Source organism: Heloderma suspectum, chromosome 1, assembly GCF_057233095.1.
Source record: "Heloderma suspectum isolate Gila_16-S chromosome 1, 16-S_ref, whole genome shotgun sequence".
Lineage (NCBI taxonomy): Eukaryota > Metazoa > Chordata > Lepidosauria > Squamata > Helodermatidae > Heloderma > Heloderma suspectum.
Genome location: NC_139458.1, coordinates 92961928 through 92987358, shown reverse-complemented (window position 1 = coordinate 92987358; position 25431 = coordinate 92961928). Strand labels below are relative to the sequence as shown.

Below are 25431 nucleotides of genomic sequence, written 5' to 3'. Positions count from 1 at the left end.
GGAAGGCATAGACACGGCGTATCTTTCTCTGCGCGTTGCATGTCTAATTATATGTTAAGTTTACATGAGGAGGTGTATTAATCTGCTGTGGTTTGTGATCCTGTAATAGTATGGCTCTTCTTCTGCCCCATCCTGAACTTTATTTTCTTGTATGCAGAACTTAGAGTTGGGATAGAACTGATTATATTTGGAGCATTCTTAAAGCTGCTTAGGAAATACGGAGGCTTGGGCTGCATAGAATAATAGAATAGTAGGGTTGGAAGGGGCCTACAAGGCCATTGAGTCCAACCCCCTGCTCAATGCAGGAATCCCAGTCAGAGCATCCCTGACAGATGGCTGTCCAGCCTCATCTTGAATGCCTCCAGTGTGGGAGAGCCCACCACCTCCCCAGGTAATTGGTTCCATTGTCGTATTGCTCTTACAGTCAGGAAGTTTTTCCTGATGTTCAGTCGGAATATAGGATTGCAGTCCTGTACCCTGCAATCCTATATCCTATAATCCTTACCTAGGATTTCTTATACTTATTTCTGAGTAGACGCATGTAGGATTAAACCCAAACATGATCATTTTCTATATTGGACCACCACCAGAAGCTTGTTTTCCAGCACTGTGATTGGTCCTTGTCTTTCAAGTTGCCTGCAAGAAGTTTGATATAGCTCCCTCATGCTAAGCACTGTTGGGACTCTTAAAAGTGTGGGTGAGTGGGGAAGATAGCTATTTTTGCTACACTGATTGGAATATGGGTAGAATGCAGGTTCATATTGCAAAATAATCACACACACACACACACACACACTGCAGGTGCGGGGTACAGCTTCTGGATTGGGCTGGCAGTGGGAGGAAAGGGTTAAAGCCCCCTAACCCCTATGCTAGGGTCCCAGTCCAGGTTGGGCCCCTTGCACTTATATTAGAGTAATGTCTACTTTAGCCAATAGTAGCACAATATCTTGGAATGTGGGCTTGCCCGAGGTCAGAAAAGAGATCCTGCCTTCCCTGGTAATTGCTCTTGCTTTCTTGGAAAGGAACTTGAGTATTGAGAAGAAGACCTTCTAATCAAAGTCCTTGCTTTAAGGCCAGGCCTGCACAGATCTGTGTTTCTAATCTAGACCACTATGTGCTATAAGGAGATGCACTGCAGAAAGGTGTAGATCAAATGGTTGCACATGATCTGTGGAAGGTAGCCAAGGCAAGTTAAGAAAGGAAACTTGCTTTGGTTAAGAGGGTAACTTATTATTCCCTTGTGATCCAGTAACAAAAGCTGTACTGGGTTAAGGCAGTGAGCCACCTACCTAATGGTGTTTCTTTCAGTGGCCACTACAAGATGTGCCATAGTGAAACATGCAAGGAATAAAGGAAATTAATTCAAAATCACTTGCAAACCCTATTGGTATACCTGTGTTTTGTGGAGGTCAGTAAAAACAATTGTCTTGAGGATTTTTCCTGTGAACATTTTCATTATACGTGATCCAATTCTTTTCAGGCGATTGTTGAAGAGTGAACTTGGATCCTTCATCACAGATTATTTCCAGGTAACATTTCTCCTTTAAGCGAACAATTAAAGCATCCCAAACTTGTGCTCTTTTGTCTTGTTCTTTTGAAGCGAGCTTTGGCTCTTACTGCTGCCTTGCAAGCAAATTGGATGGATTCCTACCTACGAGTGGCTCTGGACACGGTGGTCTTTCCTATGCAAGACCTTGGATTTTGAGCAAAGAGCTGCCTCGTTTTATGAACAGCATAGTTTGTGTGGTACCAAAGGCTAAAATAAGAGTGGACAACTCTATTTCAGTTTGCCAGGAGATGCAAGTCAGCAGAGTCACAATTACTATTAACTTAATTGTCAGATGGGTAACATAATGGTGCCTCACTTGGAGCTGGTTGGGTTACGGTAATGAAAAGTCTTTGCTTCTTTTCTCTACGTAGTGCATGGCTAAGCCCTAGCACTGAAAGTTGGTTTCAGATGTAAACCTTGGTTTACCTTGGCTGATGCCCCATCCAAGTTGCTGTTAATCAGCATAGTGGGCTCGACTAGCAAGGCAATTCGTGTCAAAGCAACTATGTTAGCTCTAAAGAAAAGACCTTCTCCACAAAAGGAAGCACTTTGAGAGGCTTCCACTTCTATAAGTTATGACCTATAAAGCCCTATACTGCTTGGGACCAGGCTACCTGAAAGACCACCTTCTCCTATATGAGCCTGCCGGGGTTGTAATACCTTTGGGGGAGGCTCTTTTCTTGCTACCACCACCATCAGAGGGTGTTTGGTGGGGACGCAAGAGGGGGGATTCTTGGTGGCTTCTCCCAGGCTTTGCAACTCAGTGGCCACTCCTGGGTTTGCTCTCTGCTGTCCTTCCGCTGGCAGGCAAAGGTGTAGGCCTCCAAGTAGGCCTTTGGCATGGAAACTGGTCTGTTGGGTTGGGTGCTGTGTTTTTTTACATTGTTATGTTCTTTTAATTGTCTTTTTGTTTTATGATTGTTTGAACTAAATATTTTAACATTTATTTTACATTTGGTTCTTTTATCGTTAACTGCCTTGAGCACAATTTCCCTGGTGGAAAGGTGGAGTATAAATCAAATAAATGAAAAATACCTTATTGTTGCTTCTCACAGTGGTTGCATGTGTCACTTGGCTTCCATGATGGTCTGCCAGAGTAGGGTATTCCTATGAGGAAAATGTTCTTTGACTCAGCTTGCTCGCTAGGGACTTGTGCTATGATGACGGTACTTCCCCTTACCCAACTTTTTTTAAAAGAACGATATAGTAGTGAGATGAGAACTGCAATGCAAATACACGTTTCTGGCAATTATATGTATATAGGATGAACATTAGATACGATGTTAACCCACATATTTGTACTATTCATTAGTATATGTTCCGTTTGTGGCTTTGAAATGGTGAATGGAAATCTAATTTAATAAGTCTTTCCAGGAGTTTGGCACTGCTTTTTGAAATTTGCTTAGTCTGCAGAGCAACCATAATTTAAAAACTGGAGGGGAGACAATACATGAGTCAAAGTGAAAGATTGTTCGTTCCTTTTGACTGATGATGCACACACCGTTCCTGTAGATTGTCTTTAACCACAGGAAAAGTGGCTCTCATTATCTACATGAATCCAAAAAGATGCTGGTAGTTTCTGGTTTTGCACTTATTCAGGGTAGTGAATGTTATGATGGTTGCAGGAAACAGTGTTACTCTAATGTCGCCATCAGCAGAATGTAACGCGTGGAGGCAAAATATGCATAAAATCATCTTTAAACACCCTAGGAAACCTGGGCCAATTTGCTTTCCCAGAAACTTCTATATAGTTGTCTCAAAATGCATATACACTCTTAGAAGTAAAATATGTATTTGCTGCAGAGAACACTGGTGTAACAATGGCACTATTCAGACAGGGCTTCTCATAGCAACATGATTTCACTGTATCTTCTCTCGTGGTCAGAAAGAGAGGAAAGAAAAGCTGTAAAAATTCCTAAGCTTACCAAAACTGCTTGTATGTTGTTCCAGTGCTATACAAATAACTGGATGTGATTGTTTCCTGTAGATATCTTACTACATGCCATTTTGTAATACAAATTTGAAATGGCAATCCACAAGGCAGGCGGATTTCACCACGGTAGATTAATCAATGAAAGCTTTAGTGGATTAATTAGGGAGAGCCAATTTTAATTGACGTGACTGTGAGTTAAGGACACTTCTTTTGGCTGTTTGGTTCTGATGTGTTTATGTGTGAGGAGATAAAAGAGAATAATAAAAAGTATTTCCTTTGAACAGTGACTAGTAGCTTGATTAAATACGCAAGTTACCTCAAACTTCCCTCAATATCTTGAAAAGCACCCAAAAGAATGGTTGTGTTCGCACAGAGGGATAAAGCCAGGATTCTGGAGAATGCTGTCTAACTGTGAACAAGTTCTGTGCTGTTACATGCAGACTCTTCATTCCCACTTGGTTCACTGTGCTATTCACTAAACAAATCAGGAGTGGCTGCTTTAGCATGTTCAAACTGGAGATTGTGGCTTGTTGCTCCCTTTACAAGCCAAGATTTGTAAACTAAGAACAAACTCTGGTTTAGCTTGTAAAGGGAGCAACGTGAGGACCCCTGGTACAGACAGCATGTTAAACCATTCCAGGGTTGTTTAGCCAGTTGTGCTAGCGGGACAAGCCAAGTGGGAGTGAATGGGCTGTATCCACCAGTGCACAGCTCATTCATGGTAAGCCAAGATACTGCAAATTCCTGGATTATCGTTCCATGCTAATGTGGATAATGCACAGAGAGATCATTAGGAACTCCCACTTGTCAGGGTAGGAGATGGGGCATTGATCCAGTGTTGATCTATAACAGTCTTTTGTGTGGTTGGCATTTAAGCCCATTTAGCTCTCCAGATAAACCAGATAAATTCATCTCTGAATCACTTTTCCTCCTACCTGTAGGGTGCAATCCTATGGGGATAGGCGGCCGCCTCTGAACTCGGAGGCGGCCCAAACTCCGATTGTTCCCACTGTGCTTCTCCTGCCCTGCAGTGGTGGCAAGACAGCTGATTTCGGCTGTCTAGCCGCGGGAAGGCGGCGCGGGGGAGGAGGCTGCTGGATGACACATAGGATGTGTCGTACTGGCATTTCCACCTTCCCCGCCCAGGAACGCCCCCTGGAACACCCCGTTTTGGCCGCTGTGCACTCCTCTTCCGCATATGGAGTGTGAGGCCATTCCATGCTGCCTGCAAGGCAGCGTGAAAGTGGGGGAAGGTCGGTTCTCTGGGAACCGACCTTGGAGCACAGGCTCTGAGGTCGGTTCCCAGAAAACCACATATCCTATGGCCGCCTAGCCGCTGACTAGCGGCCATAGGATTGCTCCCTTGTGTGTTTTTTCCACAAAGGAAGAAGGTACTTGCACAACAATTTTGCTGTCAAAATGGATCCTAGAAAAAGAGGTGACCTGGGGATTGGGAAGCATCCAAGTTCACTGAAATAGCGTGGAACACCAAATATGTGAAAGAATTGTAGAGTCATAGGAATATGACTTGGCTCAGATATAATAGCATACCATACTTTGTGGTTATAAGCATGAGCCAGCACAAGCCTGAGGATTGTGTATTCTCTTCTGCCATCCTCTGTGCATAAGGAGGGCAGAGTAGAAGCTTTCTGTCTAGTTCAGTGGCAAACCAGGATCCCGTGGTTTGAGAATCCTGGTTTGTGTTCATAATGGCAAACTATGGATTGTCCTTGCATCTGACTTGAGTTGTAGATCTTGGGTCCTGCAAACCTCCAGACAAAAAGGCCCCCCATGCTAGCTCAACAGGAACTAGCAGTTCCTGGAAAAAATGGAAACAAGCAGCAACACTCATTTCCAGAATGCTTCGTGGAGTTCACAAAAGGGAACTCCACTGACCTGCCCAGTTCTGGAAATGAGTGTTACTGGTCATTTCTGCATTCATTTTAGGAACCTCTAGTTCTTTTGCATTGGTTGGCCATTGCACTAGTGCAACAGAACTAGCAGAGGCACAGTGGCAATATAGGATGCTGCCCAAAATGTGTGGGGTTAGGAAAAAGCAATTGAAAGAGGAACTATGGAGAATTAGGTGATTAATGAACATTGTATCAATGCCCCTTCATTCTATGTTCATCTGAAAAGGGACCTCTTTGTACAATATTTTAGGGGGCAGTTCCAGCTGTCCAGCTGAATTCCTCTTTTAATACCAGTGGTGGATTGATGTTCCAAATCAACAGGCCCTTGCATTCTGCAGGATGCTGCATGCAAGGATCTCTGAACTATCTTCCAGACTAGACTTCTAGAGTTGGTGGGAGTGCTTGAGAATGGCATTTCACGCTATATATATATAATCTCAATTATTCATCAATAAACATGCCACTGACTAAGTGGTGATAATATGACTTGAGAGCTGGGGCTTGCCCACTTTTCATCTCAGGAAAATGAACTTCTCTAGTAATCTTTTCTTTTTAATTATAGATTGTATTCTGCAATGAAAATTTCATCTATTCCTAGATGAAGATTATTGTGAGGAATTGGGTTTACAGAAAGGCTAAGCTATGCTCTATGTGATCAATTGATCTGTAGCGGTTATAACTCTCAACTGAAAACAATCAGCCAACACACCATGGAAAGTGTGTGTTCTTAAGAAATGATCTTACCTCGTAGGAATGAGGAAAGTGGAACATTTAAAAGGAGAAGAGGGAGGAAAATGTAGAAGCCGCATTATCATTTGTGTAACCCTTGAGCATCCAATTAGTTGCTATATTACTCACCAGAATACTTGGAACTACTCACTACTGCAGAGAGGAATATTCCCTGTCCGGAAAGATACTCTTGTATCTTTGCAATGCCATTTCGTGAGAAGAGTTAATGAAAAGGATACCCACTCACAAATCTAAGTCTAAAGGGCTTTTCCAGCTAGTGATATGTATCATAAATAATCTTGTGCTATCATTAGTAGAGCAACTATTAGTTTCTAGAGCTTCCTGTCAATTTCTGGTTATTTGATTTTTTTCTGGGAAGCCAGTAGCACTAAACTTCAGACTGCATTAAACCAATGCAATGTTCTTACTCTTTTAAACAAATGTTAACTCATTTATGATAAAAAAAACCCTCCTTCATTAAAGTAAATGGGAATGTCTCCTTGTACCACTGTGCTCTGTTATGTGCAGAGTGCCCCTGACTCTTGGTCAGTAAAGCCTATAAACACAGATGTTCAAGACGCTTGCATAATGGTTACTAGAAATGGAATCATGTTCAAAACCGCTCCTTGCGGGAATTTGATTGGGTGCATCCACTCACTCACCACATGACAACTCAAATTTTCTCTGCACATTACAAACCTAAACGAAGGGAGGCTTGCAGAATTATGGGCAGAGTCAGAGGTTCTATGTGTTGACCACATATAAAATGTTTCAGATGTGGAATTGCCCAACCTTCATTTGCTAATGTTAGTGAGATGAAACAAGATCAGCCCATAGCCCATAGTGTTTCCACCCCTCTAATCCAAGTATTGTGGCAAATTAGTTACTGGCATTTGTCAAACTGAAGAAGGCTCATCACTTTCCTCTCATTCTTCTAGTTCAAATGACTGGAAGGTGCCACTTCTGCACCTCTTTGCTTTCTTGCTGACTGGAAATTTGCAGGATTGTCTTCTGGAAGTTTGCCTTCATTGGCTGTAACAATTACTGGCCTGATTCTGTGCATGCAGGTTAGGGATGTATGAGAAATTCATCTTGGTTCATTTTTGATCAGGATTTACTCAGTTCACACCTTCCAGGTCAAACACAGACTCAGACGGAATTTGTGGTTGAAGTGCCTACATTTCCAAGCTTGCAGTGTGAGTTGTGGATCCCAAAAATGCATTTGACAGCATGCATGCATTTGAAAAATGTGCATGAAAAAACGCTGTTGAAAAATGCACACAACTGTGCTTCAATCAATGGGAAAAGAATGTACATTTCAAAAATGTGCACAACTGATGTGTACATTTGGAAAAATATGCATGGATTTTCATGCAAAAAGAAAAAAACACAAAGCTCTCAATCTGATACGGACTCAAGTTGGAACAACCTTAAAGATGCAATTCGGAGAACTTCAGCAAGCTCGAGTTTTGCTGATTTACACATCACTAATGCAGGTTTAGAAGCTCCTAGAAACAGTCACTCTCGTTACCCAAAGATAGCTTTCTCCATCTTCAGAGAAACATAATTACATAACTGCTCTGGATTTTCTTTGGAGATGTAGGTTGAGGAGTGGCAACACATTTTCTACCATTCTGAGTGCAGAGCGGGATGTGTGCTTTCAAATGGGCACAGACGTTTTTCATCTAGGTAGTTGGCTGCTGTGGGTGGGTAGGGGGAAATGAAGCCCTGCAGAGATGGAAACTTTAGTAAATTAGTGTGACTGGTGTGACTAGGATGGTGGGCATGGTTCCCTCACAATCTTGTTTTTCTATGGTCTGGAGATAGCATAGCTGCTTTGTCCTTTCCCATCCCAGCCTAGCTTCAGGTGTTATCTACTGTTTTACATTGTATCTTTGGCAGCTGAGGCCATTTTTGTTCTTCTCCCACTGCATTTTTGCTTTGATTGTTGCTTTACCCCCACCTAATTTAAGCTTCTTAGTCTAACAGTATCATTACGCTGAGTTCCTACATCCTTTTGGGGGAAGAATAGTATAGTATCAAACCACGAAACTGTGGGCACATGGGAATGGCATTGTGAAAAAATAAGATGACCGTAGTTCTAACTTGTTTAAATTTTCCCAAATATTTTTGGTATCTTAAGTAATTGCTAATTTTCTTAACTAATTCTCAGAAATACTCTGCCATTAAGAGGAGACACAAACATAGATGTATCAAGAAAAACATACCCTGAATTATTTTAAGTGGAGACTGTCTCTGGTAATTTCTCACTTTAATCCCAAATTCTTCCTCTCCTTTAATTAGGTTGGCTTTCTAGTCCTTCAGAATAAATAGAGATCTTTAGAAAGAAGGCACCGCAAGCAAACTGATGCATTTCTCAAAATGGAAATAACTTATTTCCCATCGATGTTCAACATTTAGAATATTTGTGTGACTTTTCTTCTTCTTGCTGGCTTCATTCCTGTCCTTTGGTTTATGAATATGAATATACAGGGAAGTAGTCATTTAGGTAGTCAGTTGAGACTGTTCTTCCTTGATTATAAAAAAAGAAACACTGCTGAATGATATCCGGCAAATCTGACTTGTCCACTTCCCCTCTGTAAGCTTGCTTATGAACAGAACACCCATCCATCTGTTCCAATTAATTATGGTTAGTCTTGAACTGATGGTGTATGTGTGTGTGCGGGTACTCACGCATGTTTGAGCAGTCTGGGCAAAGGAGTAAAGCCATTACCCTGTTTGAGCAGCAAACACTCAGCATAAATACAAAGCAGTAGACATTACTAACGTGATTCAGCTGGCCCCTTTTCATACTGGATGGCTTAAAAGCGAGATTGGAAAAATCATGAAAGATAAGGCTATCAGTGGCTAGTAGTCCAGATGGCTATGTACTACCTTCAGTATCGGAGGCAGAATATGCCTCTATATACCCGTTGCTGGGGAATGTGAGTGGGAGGGTGCTGTTGCACTGACGTCCTACTTGTGGGTTTTCCACAGGCAGCTGGTTGGTGTGAACAGAATGCTGGACTAGATGAATGGACTATTCTGATCCAGCATGGCTCTTCTGATGTTCTTATGGATGGATTCCATCAGGTCCCGCATGGCCTTCCCCACCCTGCTGCCCTCCAAATGTCTTGGACTTCAACTTCCCTTTTATTTATTATATTTCTAAACATAACAGATGTTTTTTGGGTGGATTACAACCACCAGCCCCAGCCAGCATGGCCAGTGGTCAAGCATCCTGGGCATAGGCCACGAGGTTGGGGAAAGTGGGTCTAGGCCCATGATCCACACTGAACATTCTCCATGCAGTGGGTGTGTGCACTACTATATAAGCTATGTGCCTAGACTGTGTGTGAAACCTAAGCTTACAGAAAATAATTTGTACTTCATTTGTCGGTCAATTAAGGAAGAAAGGTTTTGAATCCACCACTCAAGGAGACCAGCTAGCAGCTCAGATCTTACAGCTTGGCTATATGAAACTTGCATTGCGTGTGTGCGCTGTGAAATATAAATCCCATACTGCCCGACGAAAAATGAACTGGAACATGAGATATTGCTTATTTAACTGGCTGAGTAAATCCATCACAAAGAGTTCTTAAAAAACTGAAATCATCAAGTGTGTGTTTTGAGTTTTGGGGAGAAAGCCAGTATTTTTCTCTTTTTTTTCTCTTTGGCAGAACCAGCTCCTTGTGAAAGGCTTGCTGTTCGTAGAGGAGAAGGTTAAGCTTTCTGAAGGCAAGTAGAGCGACGCTGCTTTGGAGGAGGGCTATGGACTCCCAGAAAGCCCGGAGAGTCATCTTCTGAGGCTTGGGTCGCTGAGATGGAATTGTGGAGAAAAACAGCATAACTGAGTCATATAGCTAAGGGCCAATATGTAGAGATAGAAAAAAAGTCCTGCAGCTCCCAGCTGGCTGGGGAGCTTGGAGTTGTAGGACTTTTCTCTTTCTAAACATGCATAGGATTGTATCCTAAGGATCTGTTATGTACAAGCAACAGAACTGACTCTTGATTATAGCACAAAGTAGATGTGATTTAGAGCAAAGTATAATTCAAACAATCCAGTGGTAACTTGCATATAACCTATGTGGATGGCTGCACTTGATGATGTACATGACTCCATTGTTTCCTGGGATTTCTGAATAGAAATCAGGGAAAATGTAAGGTTTTTCTTGCCACTCACAGTACATGTAAGAGAACGAGCTTACCAGGTGGTTATGTACATCATGGTAATTTACCATTTAGCAAATGTCATCTCTGTTCATCCACCATTAACTAGAACTTGGTGGTGGAGAAGGTTGACCAGCTAATATACATATATGTCTGTACTTAACCTTCTGGCCAAATCAAGACTTCGGATGCATAACTTGGTATCCTATGATTCTCAGCTTTTTGGTTATAATGAAAAGCTTGAATAGAAACATATGGGCAGCATTTGAAAGTCAACTCCAGAAAGATCTGGGCAGATTTCCAGTGGTCATGGGATGTGGCTTTATCCCAGACAGACATGCAAATAGCTCAAGAAATATTACTAGCCCACAAACATTTTGAGTTGCCTGCCTGCCTGCATGTATCTATATTACTCATGGATGGCCCAGAATGGGGAAAAGAGGATCTATCTTCTTCTAGCTGGCAAAATCAGAAGCAATTCTGACTTGTTATAGATGACCGGATAAGTTGCAATTATTGGCATGCTGTCATCATGGATGTTTCCTGTTAATTGGTGCCCCAACCTGCAAAAACACAAGGAGGAAAGGAGCTCCACAGACAACAGGTTGTAGCTATATGCTGTGGTTCCTTTTGCACAGTTTTTAAAAAATAAAAGTGGACTTCATCTACTCTTAGGTAGTCATTAACAGGTAGATCTGGTGTGATGCAATAGCTCTAGGGCTTGACAAAGTCATTATTATTAAAGTCCTGCTAAATGTAATCCCAGCTAGTTCAGACCTGGAAAATGCAGGCTTCCTCCATGGGAGAGTTTCACAATCTACATTTAGTTTTGAAAGCAATAAAATTGTGTTGAAAATCAGTGGGACGTAGGTTACTAAGGCTGCAATTTTGAGTATAGTTATTTGGAAGCCAGCCAACTACAGTGAACAGGATCGGGTTGTAATCTTGCAGCATCCAGATCTACAATAACCAGTTGGAGGACTGCGATGCAAGACACAGTCCTTTGGAAAATGTGTCCTAGCTCTCTTAGGCCCGGGCAAGCATGTCTGTCTGGCCCTCTGGCCTCAAGAAAAACACCTAGCAGCTGGAAACTGGTGGTTCCAGACTGGAAATAAAAACTCAGTTTGGCAGCTTCTTGGCAGTGAGCTTCTGAATCATTCAGCTTTATGTGGAAATTCAAATGGTGCTGGTTTGTGGCTGCTGAAACTTTGTTTTGGACAGAAATTAGTGATTCTTCTGTTCCATGGTTACAGCAAAGACCATAAAGATGCCCTTTTGGTTTGCTTGTGAACTGAGACATTCTTTGTAAAGCAGGGGACCGAAGGAGTCAACAATACCCCTGGATAAGATGAGAGCTACTTGATTAATGAGACTGTATCAGGTTTGATCTTCCTGTGACACACAGATTCCCTTTGTTTATTTGTTACAGGAAATGTACCATGCTGATGGTTACATAATTTTTTGGAAGGGAAGTCCCCAAACTTATCCCTCTGAGCCCCAATCCAACTTCAGTCATGCTTAAAAATAGCCTTTGTGCAACTTGATGTACCAGAATATAGACAGGGATGCTCATTGAAGTGCAAACTCCACTGAAAACAAGATGAAGCGTAGATAGTGCATCAACACCAATTTGAAGATAGGACTTGCAAGTAGGGATGTCAGAGAATTCCATTTGGGTGGTGGAGCTCAGTGATTTTTCACAGGTTTGGCCCCCTGGACTCTGCCTCACTCAACTGCTGGCCAGCATGTGTTCAAAATCATGGCTGTAAATAGCGCAGTTTGTGCAAATGGTCAAATGTGTACCAATTCGACTATATCTGGTCAGCATTTTATGCAAATTGCGCTATTTATGGCTGCAATTTTGTGCAAATCATGATTTGCACACATTTTTAAAAAGCCCAATAAAGTTCCCAGGTTTGGGGAACTAACCCATGGCTCGGCTCACAAATGCAAGCCGAGGCACGGGTGTTGCAGGGATCTGTTGGACCCTAAAAGGGCCAGATTTCCCCGCAACAGACATCCCTACTTACAAGGCACATTAACACAGTTCCTGCTCTAGCAAATAATATACGTACAAAAAACATAACAAAAAACCCCAAAGGCAGCTGTGTTGTCCATAAGAAAAGATCTTTATAGTTCAATACCTTTATTCAGCCAACACAAGCTTGACAAAAAGTTTGCAATCTTTCAACAGATCTCTTCATCAGGCAAGATGTTATAAAAAGCAGATTGGCTGGGTGGTGGGGAGGTGCGATAGGAGAAGAAAAAGGCTGACTGGATATGGTAGTCCGGATGTCTGCATGGTCAGAGTCTTAAGATGATATGGAGGAGGATGGTTTGCAGACATTCCAGTTGGGCTCCACCAGATGATGTGATGGTGTCAGGTTTCAGTGCCCCCCTAGGACCACCAGGGAAGAAGAAAGTAGCAGGCAGTTGTAGGTCCCCCATCTTTGAAAATATAAAATCCACCTGTTAACTCAAACTTGTCTCCGTCCTGGGCAAACCAGTCAGGTGCTTTGGTTGGTGGAAAACAGAAGTAGAGATCAACCGGATCAGAGTGCTGGAGTTTTGAACATTCTTTCCTTCTCTTCCCTCACAGAGCTTAGAGTAGAACTCTAGCTTTATCAGCAACTCCGTGAGGTAGGTTGGGGTGCTGGATGGACCTGTCCTATGGATGTCAAAGAGCCTTTTATCAGCTCCAGTGATATGTCAGCTGTGACCTTACTTGGATGAAGATAGCTTGGGCTCAGGATCAATGTAAAGCTGGGAGTCAAAAGCATGAGAAGCACAGAGGAAAGATTGGCACTGAAGGCTTATGTAGTCTGCTCTTCAGAGTGTTGCCCAGAGCCAGCTGCAAACAGTTAACCCAGTCTGCCATGCTTCCTACTCTTGAGGAGCCCTACTTCTGAGGATCCCTCTTACTCCTGAGAAGTTTCTTTGGGCCCTCAAGTGTGTGCTTTGCTGACAGGCAGCTGTCTGCACCTTTTGGTCCCAATGCTCTCTAGGCCTGGGTGGTTGCTCTTTCTCCTCCTCCGACTCTATGAGCATGGTAGATTCATCAAGAGCCCCATCAATAGATGCTTCAAGGACCACTGTTGCCTGGTGTGGCCTCTTCAGGGGTGTAAGGAGTGCCTACAGGAATGCTAGAGTTGCGGTGCGAGAGTCTCATGGGTTCTCTGGCCTCAGAATCTTTACCAGAATCTTTACTCATGGGCCTAAAGTCAGGCATTGACACTTCCTCATGCTCGGGAACCCTGATAAAGTTAGTAGAATCACCCTTCAGACCTTCCTCCTTGATGCGGGAAGGTTGGGGACTGAGCGAGTGGGGATGTGGGGGGGGGACTTGTGCATGTGCCCACATTGCCGCTCTACCTTTAGCCCTCATGTGACCAGGCTGAATGCTTGCATAGGGCTTTACTGTTAGTAGTACTGTTAAGTCTAGAGTCTACTCACTTAAGCAATGTGATGGGAGCAGGTACTCATGGGTGGTCACAGCAGCTCCTGTGCAAAGGGATTTCTACTTTTCAGTACTCCCAGCGGCAACTTCTGTGAATTCCTCCTCTGATGGTATATGCTTCACAAGCGTAGCCTGTCTCATGAGTGTTTATTTGTGTCAGCCAGACAGTACAATGTCTGAACTCCTTGTCTGGTATGGGTTAAGACTTAGGGAAGCCCCTGGATATACTTGCCCTGAATTCAACAATGAGACCAAGGTTAGTTTCTCAAATTTCTAAACTCTGGCTGATTCTGAATCAATACTATTGTTTCTTTCCCTCACTTCCAGAGCGGGCTTGTATTTTTAGTTAATGGTTCATGAGATTCCGCATGACTCTTGACAGTAGGGTGTACTGCTGAGGAGATGTACAATCCTTCTTTGCTTCTTATCAAAAGGCTAAATCATGTTTCATAGTTTCCATCTGACCTTAGCCTGAGGCAGGATGGGGCACTGGTTATTTCTGGGCAGAAGCTAGCACTTTATGCATTTATCTTTTGAAGGAGTGCAAATATAAATGTAGCTATAGATGCCAAGTCTTGTCTGCGTTTATACAAAATTAGACAATATTTGGGTGGCTTCAATAGATAATAGTTTTGTCTTGAGGATGGCTACCTCATTAACAGTGACCTGTTTCCTAAAAGATGGCTCTTCTCTCTCTCGCTCTTCTCCCCCCGCGCCATCTTTGCTTTAGGAGAGAATCGCATCCATGTATTATCGGAAATCTGGGATCACTTCTTCACAGAAACTCTTCCCACACTCCAGGCTATATTTTATCCTGTTCAGGTAAGTTTAGTTAAAATATAAGCTTAGCAGGGAGGAGAATACAGTTAAAGCTTACCACAACTTGCTTCTCTAAAGCTGTTGAGATACCCTGGGCTTAAGCCTTAAACTTTAAAACCACACATTTCACCAGATGAGCTGCTAAACTTCTTTGTCCAGCAAATATGCATAGTGCAGGCGAGAGGCTCTGTTGTCAATTCTGATTGGATAAAAACTTTGTATGCTTACAAGAATTTAAACAGAAAAGTTTGTTGGCACCTTAAAGACATGCGCATATATATATATATATATATATATATATGCGCACAAGCTTTTGTGAAACAGAGTTCACTTTGTTAGCTTTGTCAGATCTATTATTCCCAGTTGGCAGTTATATTTTTATTGTTAACAGCTCAAAGAACATTATTAATTGGAGAGTATACATTTGAAATAAAATATACTCACTTACACACAAGCATCCATATGTACATAGATGTAGACAGAATAGGGATACTTTACTGTTTTGAGTGGAACTTGTGGTATTTGGTACACACACCTCTATCCTCTTGCATTGCTGGATGTTCTGGCTTCACCTTGTAATAACCCCCCCGCCCCAATCATTATCTGTATCTATGTATAATATACCTGTCAACTGAGAACAACACTTTGTGGACCTGATGATGTGACTCTATATTATAATAATTTGTTATTCTGTTTTTGCTGCAACCATCTTGAGACTATTCAGGTGGGTGGGATGTGTTTATCCCGCTTATTCTCCCTTACAAGTTCCCTTATGCTCAAATATGGGCAATGTGGTGCTCTAGGCTAGGAATAAGATGTTTAGGTAATGGGAGTGGCGGGGTTTGTGCGGGGGGGCAGGCGTATGGAATCTAGAATCTTGTGGGGTTTTGCATTGTTGAAAGTGGTGGTGCACAGTTCCTGGATCTTGTACTGCATTCTTCTAATCAAGTTTTACTTCTCATTGTTGGTGAAAACAAATTTAAAAACACATGGGCATTGCTCGCTAAAGTGTAGAAACTTTCAATAAGCAGAGGAGATCAGCAAAGTTTTGTGGACTTTTTGACAGAAGTCCACAGAAAAGTTTTTTTCTACTTTTAGGGCGCAATCCTACGCATGTTTAGACAGAAAAAAGTCCTACAACTTCCAGCATTCTATGACAGTACTGACAATTGTACTAGGTGTATTTTGCAACACTTAACAGTTCCACCTTTTTGATTTTAGAACTGCCAGGAGAAGAGGAATAATAAATAAATCTGTGTTGGTCTCTGACTCAGTTGGCTTCAGTAAAGGACCAACAACCTTAAGTATTCTTTGCTGGCCAGAGCTAACAATTCTAACTATTGAGTAACTTCTACATGAGCATTTTAAAATAACTATATTCTTCCTGATAGTTTGAAATAAGAAGGCAGACATTTTCCAATATCTCTTCCCATTAATTCTGCTTGGCACGATATGGAACTAAAAGATAATAACCTTCCCAAGGAGTTAAACAACCTAACTTGTGAACCAAGGAAATAACCTTGTCTGGGCAGGAGAAGTTACTGGCAGTTACTGATTTCCTGTGGAATGTAATTCTTAAGAAGGTTTCATACTTTCTCTTTGCCTTTGTATCTGCCCTTGGCAATCTAGTATTGGCTGCTTAATTTTTTCTGTCCAGTTCCAAAATGTCAATAGCCAAACTTGGCTGTATCCTGCAAACCATTTTTCAATCTGGTGTTTCCCCAAAGGCTTGGAAGAATGGAAATGTTTGCTTCTTGCTACAGAAATACTAACTTCCCATGATGTATGTCTCTCTCCCTCTCCTCCCCCGCTCTCTGTCCCCTTGCCTTACCTCTCTTTTCTATACTTGCAGCAGATGACAGAAGGTATGTGTAGGAATGCAGGCAAGTGAACTGCATCCATTTCAGAAGACTTTAGCTTCTCTCTTGGTCATTAAATGATTTACACCCTAATCCTCAATAGTAAGGAAATAAGGTGTGTTTTTTATTTGATTTAATTTCAGTGAAATGTGTTTCCACATAATGCAGGGGTGGGCAACTTGGGGCCCTCCAGATGTTTTCGCCTACAACTCCCATCAGTCCTAGCCAGTTTAGCCAGTGGTGAGGGATAATGGCAATGGTAGGCCAATAATACATCTGGAGGGCCACAAATTGCCCATCTTTGCTATAATGTGTTCAGGATGGGAGTGCAAATCTGGTAATAATGTCATTGAACCATATGGGCATTAATGTTCATATTGAAGATTCCCAAACCATAGATTAGGATCCACTTGTATGGTGGTGGAGATTATGGGAGGGATCACAGATGACTAAAAATGGGTGTTGGGACCAGAGCAAGGGTGAGAAGGTTTAAATGTCAGGTCAGGGTTGGAACCAGAAAGTGGTTCTGTTTTGGATTTTAGTGGAAGCATAGGGTTCCACCCTTAATGGCGGCCTAAGAATAATTTTAAAATAAGTAATAAACAAACATACATACATACATACATTCCAGGACTGATGAGGCTATAAGAGAATTGAGTATATATGAAGGTTCCGTGAGAAAAAAAAAGTTTGTCAGACTTTCACTGAAATGTGAGTTATTGGCATGAGAGCGATGTGAGAACAGACTTGGTGATAAAAAATAATAGCAACTTGTTTTGGTACGCTTTTGCACTAGTTGTAGCCATCCAGCTGATGAAAATGCAAAATGATTCCATAAGAGTAGCTAATTTCTTTGTTGATAAGCTTAATTTGGTATTGTTGGAATCTGTGGTTTGTAGTTACATGTCAGCATCACCACACTTTAAACACTAGTTCTACCAGTGTAAGGGTGAAGACACAATAAAAAAGAGAACTTACAGTGCAAGCTCTTAATCATAGAGTTGGAGGGATCCTGAAGGCCATCTAGTCCAACCCCCTGCTCAGTGCAGGAAATCCAGAGCCAGAGCATCCCCAACAGGTGGGTGTCTAGCCTCTGTTTGAAGACCTTTAGCAAGGGAAATACACCCCCTCCCCTTGGTAATTGGCTGAACTGACTTTATGGTCAGGACATTTCTCCTAATGTTCAACCAGAATCTACCTTCCTATAACTTAAGCCCTTTAAATCTCGTCCTGCAGCAAGTCTTTGCGCTCTTAAAATACTTGAGGGGCTGTCACTTAGAAAGCCTCTCATAATACTAGAATCCAATGGGGTCATCCCATGAAGCTGATTGGTGGGAGATTCAGGACAGATAAAAGGAAGTACTTCTTCATACAGTGCGTATTTAAACGATGGAATTCGGTACCACAAGACATAGTGATGGCCACCAATTTGGATGGCTTTAAAAGGGGGTTAGACAAATTCCTGGAGGATAAGGCTATCAATGGCTACTAGTCCTGATGGCTCTATGCTACCTCCAGTATCAGAGGCAGTATGCCACCAGTTGCTGGGGAACATGGGCAGGATGATGCTGTTGCACTCATGTCCTGCTTGTGGGTTTCCCATGGCCACCTGGTTGGCCATGGAGTGAATTAAATGTTGGACTAGATGGACCCTTGGTCTGACCCAGCATGGCTCTTCTTATGTTCTTATAGAGGGGTGCTATCCTGTTCCTCCTTATTCCTTTTCTCTAGGCTGAACATACGCAGGTCCTTCAACCTTTCTTTATAGGACCTGTTTTCCATACTGCTGACTACCTTTGCTGCCATCTTCTCAACCTGTTCCAATTTGTCTATATTCCTCTTTAAGTGTGGCACCCGAAACTGGATACAGTACTACAGATGAGGTCCAAGTAGTGCAGAATAAAGGGGAACTATTACTTCCCATGACTTGAAAACTATAGTTTTACTAAGGCAGCCTAACATTACATTAGCCTTTTTTGCAGCAGCATCACACTGCTGACTCAGGTTCAGCTTGTGGTGGACACAATCCCCAAACTCCTTTTCACATATAAGGTCAGGGCCAGAAATATTGGAACAAAGATAACTGTTTTGGCAGGTGGCCTCTGTACACCACCACATTGAAGTTGAAAGGAAACACACCCAGATGGGAGCGAAGTCAGGACTTTCAGCTGTAATTCAAGGGGTTTGACAAAAGTGGGGCACTAACCATTCAGAAAGGACAGCCAGTGGCATACACACCCCCATCGGTGGCTCATAAGTAATGGAACGAATGGCTGACAAGCAGCTGTGTGGCGAGGTGTGGCCTGTTTCCTGGGTACCCCATGACCAATCAAGCAGATGAAAGGCCTGGAGGTGCTTCTGAGTGTTAGATTTCCATTTGGTAGCTGTTCACTGGAACCCCCAACATGAGGTCCAAAGAGGTGTCCATGCGAGTGAAGGAGGCTGAGGAAACAACATAAACCCATCAGAGAGATAGCAAAAACACTGGGAGTAGCCAACACAACATCCTGAAAAAGAAAGACTTAACTGGCAAGCTCAGCAACAGCAAAAGGCCTGGAAGACCACGGAAGACAACTAAAGTGGATGACCGCAGAATTCCGCTCATGGTGAAGAGGAACCCTTTCACAACATCTAGCCAGGTCAAGAATGCTCTTGAGGAGGTAGGCATGTCACTGTCAACATCTATAGTCAAGAGACGGCTTTATGAATGTAAATAGAGAGGCAACAAGGTGCAAACTACTGGAAACGCTCAAGAACTGAAAGGCCAGATTAGCCTTTGCCGGCAAACACCTAAAAAAGCCTGCCCAGTTCTGGTATAAGATTCTTTGGACTCATGAAACCAAGACTAACTTGTACCAGAATGATGGGAAGAGAAAAGTATGGAGAAGGAAAGGAACAGCTCATGATCCAAAGCATACCACATCATCTGTCAAACATGGTGGAGGCAGTGTTATGGCATGGGCATATATGGCTGCCAATGGAACTGGGTCACCGGTGTTTATTGATGACCTGACTGCTGATAAAAGCAGCAGGATGAATTCTGAAGTGTATAGGGCTACACTTTCTGCTCAGATTCAGCCGAATGCTGCCAAACTGATAGGACGCCGCTTCATATTGCAGATGGATAATGACCCAAAACATACAGCAAAAGCTACCCAAGAGTCAAGGCAAAGAAGTGGGATGTTCCTCAATGGCCAAGTCAGTCACCTGATCTCCACCCAACAGAGCATGCTTTTCACTTACTGAAAACAAGACTGAAGGCAGAAAAACCCACAAACAAGCAGCAGCTGAAGGCAGTTGCAATAAAGGCCTGGCAAAGCATCTCGAGGGAGGAAACTCCGCATTTGGTCATGTCCATGGGTTCCAGACTTCAGGCAGTCATTGACTGCAAAGGATTTTCATCCAGGTATTAAAGGTGACCCTTAAGTTTGAAATGATGTTGGTTTGTTCCATTACTTATGAGCCACCAACGATGGGTGTGTGTGTATGCCACTTCCTGAATGGTTAGTGCCCCACTTTTGTCAAACCCCTTGAATTACAGCTGGAAGTCCTGACTTCACTCCCATCTGGGTGTGTTTCCTTTCAACTTCAGTGTGGTGGTGTACAGAGGCCAACTGCCAAAACAGTTATCCTTGTTCCAATATTTCTGGCCCTAACTGTACTACAGCCAAGACAGGTATCCTGTCTCTGTGCTCTTCCCCCCTCCCCCAACTGCAGAACTTTGGGCAGTATATAATGGAGGTCCCACCGAACTATCCTGTTCCAGAAACGAGCATTTCTGCTTGTCTCAGGGCTTGCCCCCACAAGTGCTAAATCTCCGTTCTGCAAATGGTGGGCACTGCTGGTGGAAGGGAATCGACTGGGTTGGTCGCTCATGGAACAGAAGCGGCCATGGACTTTGCCGGTGGATGGGCAGTATTGGATACAGCCCTTTGTATAGCCTCTGTTGAATTTCATATTGTTCATTTTGGTCCAGTTGCCATTCCATCAAGATCATTTTCGAATGTTATTCCAGTACACTGAGGGGTTAGCTATCCCGCCCAGCTTTATGTCATCTTCAGAACTTTGGTAAGTCTCCTTCCCATCATCAAAGCGTACTTCCAGATGGATGGCTCCTACTGCTACCAGTCAAAGGTCATTGTGCAGCTATTCAGTCTTTTGCTCCCTATTAGATTTTCTGTTGTAAGAAAAAAGACAGAGGAAGTGGTGGGAAAATATGGGAAGGTTACAAATGGAATACAATAGCATCTGGACCCCCTTTCCCATAAAATCTGTGAATGAGGCAGGGCAATTACACAATTGTTTGGAAGCACTCTAAGGACACAGTCCTATGCATGTTTAGACAGGAAAAATGTCTTACATCTCCCAGCATTCCCCAGCCAGCATGCTGGCTGAGGAATGCTGGGAGTTTTAGGACTTTTTTTTGTCTAAACATGCATAGGACTGAGCCCAAAGTCATTAATTCAAACGTTGAAGAGTACTGGGCCCAGAACAGAGCCCTGGGGCATCCTTTTTGAAACCGCCCTCTAGTTTGAAGAGGAACCATTAATTTATTTTTAGCACTTTTTGAGTGTAGTTGTGAATCTATCTGATAATATTATATTCTAGCCCTCATTTAACCAGTTTGCTAACCAAAATATGTGAACTATCAGATGCTTTGCTAAAATTGAGAAATCTATGGAAACTTCGTAATAACATGAAGGTTGTCAAAACCTAATTGACAAGTGATTTTTGTCAATGCAGTCTTATGCCTCACTAGTTTTGTGTCCCCGCTTCCTAAATAAAGGAATGATAGAGCAGACATTTTGCAGGATTTTCTTTCAGTGAAGTTAACTGCTGTTTTAAATTTTGTCCCAACTTGGGGGCTTAAAGAAGTGACTCTGTAACAAAAGTTGTAAAGATATAAAATGGAATGTTTATCAATAACGCATGTGCATTGTACTCTAATGATTCCCAAATGGTTATCTGAGGTCCAAAGAGGGAAAAGAGACCTTGGTAAACAGAAATTTGGATAGCTGAAAGTGGGAGGTAGGAAGAAAAACCTTGTTGTATTATTTTAGTTTCAGTACTGGATTCCTATCTGTCTGCATTGGACCACACAACTGGAGGCTAATGATGGGATTAAATGTAAACTGTAACAGTTGGCCCGCATCTGTATTCTCTTGTGTACTATAGATAAATGGACAATTCTGTATGAATGTCTCCAGTCCTAAATAAATGTCTGTGGATGTCCCATTAATTTTAACAGGGCATGCTTCTTCACATATTATTTAGGATAAAATTTTAATTTCCTTAAAACCGCATTGCTAGTTGAGCATTAAATTTGGCATGAGATATGGCCTGGTTCGCACACAACAAAAACCCAGGGTTTTTCTAAAAAAACCCTGGGTTGTCATGAACAAGTCAATGTCTTAGTCACTCTGGCTCAAGTGCTCCCTCTTTGTTCCTCCTGCCAGTGGGTCTGACAACCCCAGGTTTCAGCTGTAACTTGTTGGGGAAGAGGCAAGCCAAAGTTCCAGATGTGGCCATCATGATAACCCAGGGATGAAGCATGCTGGGTTATTTAGATGCTTCCGCTGGCAGGTGAAGCCAAGCGGGAGTACTCAAGCTGCAGCGTCCATGACATCCCAGGGATTAAAAAAAAGACCTTGGCTGTCACTGCGTGTCTACTGGGCTGTAATTTGTAGAATAGAATTTGATTATAACTTAAAACTTGGGGAACTAAGTTTTTTAAAAATGTGTCAAACATAGTTAAGCTTACTGTATAGTTTTCCTTCTTTGAAATCTGTTCTGGGAGGGATGTATGTGTGGACGGGAAATACAAAGCTGGTGGCACAACCGTTCAAGCCTAGAAAGCTCTTAGGAAGCCCAGTCATACAATCTTTATTTTGAAAGGATTGTTTGTTTGGCTAAGTCACTTCCTGAACACTGTTAGGGAAAATAATGGGTGTTTGTAACACTGGATGATGTGAGGAACTAGAAGTAGAGATTATGAAGGAAATCGATTCCCAACCCTGTGGTTTCCTTCATAACACTACCATGAGGAGCTGGGGGATCTGTGGTCAGCAGGAGTGTGCTTAACCTAACAATTCTCCCTTGCAAGTTTCCTTCTGCTCAAAGATTTTGTTTTCCCTCCAGCCAGATTCCAAAACAGAAATGAGCACAACTTGGACAAACATTGCTTTGTGTGTTTGTAGGTGAGATGAGTAGAGGAGGGGTTAACAACTCATTCCCCTTTCTGATTCTCACCTGCCAAAGTGCCCACATATTCCTGTTTTCTCAGAAATCTTTCAGCAAATGTATTTATTTACTTACTTATTTGAAGTATTTTTATGCTTCTCCTCAACCAAAAAAGTTCCTGGAGTGGCTTGTGTATATATAATCAATTAAACAATCTAAAAAGACACAAGGAAAAAAGGAATGGGGAAAGGGGAAAATTCTTTCAGCAGGTCTGGTGGAATGGCTCTTATCTCCCTCTCATCTCCCTCAGCTCAGCCTGCTGGAATGGCTGGTGGTGGTGACAGTTGAGGGAGGAGAGCCTTCGTGAGGGAGATCTTCAGCAGGGCTGGTGGAATGGTCCTGCTCTCCTTCTCAAATGTGCACCCTCCATCCTGAGAGAACATCTAGTTTCTTCCTGAGTAAAGCCTACTATCATTGATTTTTCCAGCTATGTAAGGTATTAACTGTATTTATTTGTGAATTTATGAGTTTCCTTTTGGCCCAAATAGGGCCCCCAAGGTGACTTACAGTTAAAACTTGCAACAATTTTAAAAATTTCAAACAATTCAATTTTTTAAAAACAAAAAACTTTTAAACAGCAGAAATTGAGAGCAGGAGAGAATCTTAAACAGAGGGCAAAATCCAACATAAGTCCTACTTAGAGTAAACCCATGGAAATGAATTGGACCTCAGTTATTATAAATGGAATAAGTTCCATTTATTTCTATAAGTCTACTCTAAGTAGGACTTATGTTGCATTTTCTCCTATGTGCGGAGCTAAGAGAGAAATATTAAAAAGCTATACAGAACAAAAACGTGTTAACAGCCCACCTAAAACTCAACAGAGAAGGGGCCAACTTCCTTTAGGAGAGATGTGCTGTCGCCATGGAGAAGGCTCTATCCCACATTCTCACCAACTTAACCTCTCTTGGTGGTGGGACACACAGAAGGGTATTCAAAAAAGATCTTAAACTACAGGCAAGTTCATACGGAGGAAGCAGTCTTTCAGATATCCTGACCCCAAGTCATTTAGGGCTTTATAGGTAAGGACCAGCACCTTGAATTGTGTCAGAATTCAACAGGCAGCTAATGCAGTTGATTCAAGAGCAGTGTAATTTGATCAACAAAGCACACATCAGAAAGCAAACTGGTTGCTGCATTTTGCACTAGCTTCAGTTTTTGAACACTCCTGTAATTCTTTAAGATAAAGTAACTGAGCTAAATCAAGCACATAAGTTCATAGAGTTAACGTCACAACTCTCCAGAAATTCCATCCCAACTTTGTGCAGTTCTGTGCTGGCTTCTTTATGTGCCCATAAAAACACCCTCTGATGTTTTAAAGAGGGCAAAGCATTTTTGTAACAATAAGACTAGCATCCAAGTAATTGGCTTTTGTTCTTACTTTGCATTTTGATGAACTTGTCAGTTGTATCATTAACTCCATTATGAATTGATGATTAACAAACATTGATTCCCTCCAGGTAGAGATTTGCTTCATTAGTTGTGGATTGGTTAGCTATACCACAACTCCCATGGAGAGTATAGGGCACAGTTTAGTTTGGTTGTGAAAAAAGGAATCAAACTGCCCCTGAAGAAAAGTATTGGAAGTGAGTGGGAGGGAAGTTTGAACTGCTTAATCTTGGCATCAACTTGGTTTATGCAATAGCAGATAACTCTGCCTTTTTACCTATAAGAATGGGTAATGAAATACTAGATCTGTTTTAAGAGTGGTTCAATTTTGCTAATATATTGCAAAATCTGGTCTCTTACAGTAGCTTTAAAAATATGAAAATGGAACAGAAAGGGTGCGATAACAAATGAAGCTATGGATTTTGATAAAGCTAAGGACTCCTTTGTGAGTTTCTTTGTTGTTGTTGAAATTTTGGGAAGGATACCGCCTATAGAATGCTTTGCCTGCCTCTTTAGGAAGTATTCTTTCTCTCACATTCTTAACACCAGTTGTTTGCTATAAATATCTCTCCACCTGCATTCTTGTGACCAGGTGTACAGTTTCTCAAGCGGGCCAGGCATATTTCTTTTAATCTGTAACCAGTTGTATTCTACTTGACGTTCCTGGTACTCCCTTGTTCCCCTGTTCTTCTGTGATAACATGAATTAAGCCGTTTGTGGCAGTTTACAAATACAGTTAAATGTGTCCCTGTGCCAATGGATGCTGTTTTTCCTATTGTGTTTTCTCTCTTTCTCTCTCTCTCTCTCTGTGTGTGTGTGTGTGTGTGTGTGTGTATAGGGCCAAGAATTGACTATCCGCCAGATTGCCTTGATCGGCTTCCGAGACTTGGTCTTGCTAAGAGTCAAATTGGATGAAATTCTTCCTCGGCTCCAAAGCAACCTCCCACCTTCCATTGTCCAGATGCTACTGATTTTACAGGTGGGGAGTGATCAGTTTCTGCCTCTCATATGTGCCTTGATTAGAGGACTAATGAACGAGGGGGTGGGGGAGCCTGGAGAGTGTACACTTGCGGAAACAGGATGACCTGCACATACCAGAAAGATGCATGCAACTGAGGAATTCTTATGGATGGTATATTGACTAAAGTCTGGCTTCCAAACAGTTTACTAAAGAGAAACCAAGGGGGTGTTTCCACCAGTGATTTATTCCGAGCCGGCTGCGTGTTGTGGTTGTTAGGGATACTTGCCATTGTGGCCATCCAGCAGTCCGGATTTCTTGAGACTGCTTAAAGTCTGATTCTTTTCCTGAAGTCGGGTTCCCCCCCTGTATAGTTGTTGTATGCCCCAACCCCCACATTTAGCTCGGGTATGCT

At 42.4% G+C, this 25431-nt stretch overlaps 1 protein-coding gene across 6 annotated transcripts in view; it reads left to right on the top strand.

The window, feature by feature from the left end:
* PRR5L (proline rich 5 like) overlaps positions 1-25431 on the top strand; it is an 85345-nt gene that overhangs the window by 37540 nt on the left and 22374 nt on the right. For all 6 annotated transcript variants that reach the window (XM_084851117.1, XM_084851136.1, XM_084851128.1 and 3 more), the window contains 4 exons: positions 1481-1529; positions 9805-9862; positions 14482-14573; positions 24897-25037. In XM_084851117.1, the coding sequence (XP_084707243.1) occupies positions 1481-1529; positions 9805-9862; positions 14482-14573; positions 24897-25037 (340 nt within the window). The remainder of the gene's footprint in view (positions 1-1480; positions 1530-9804; positions 9863-14481; positions 14574-24896; positions 25038-25431) is intronic.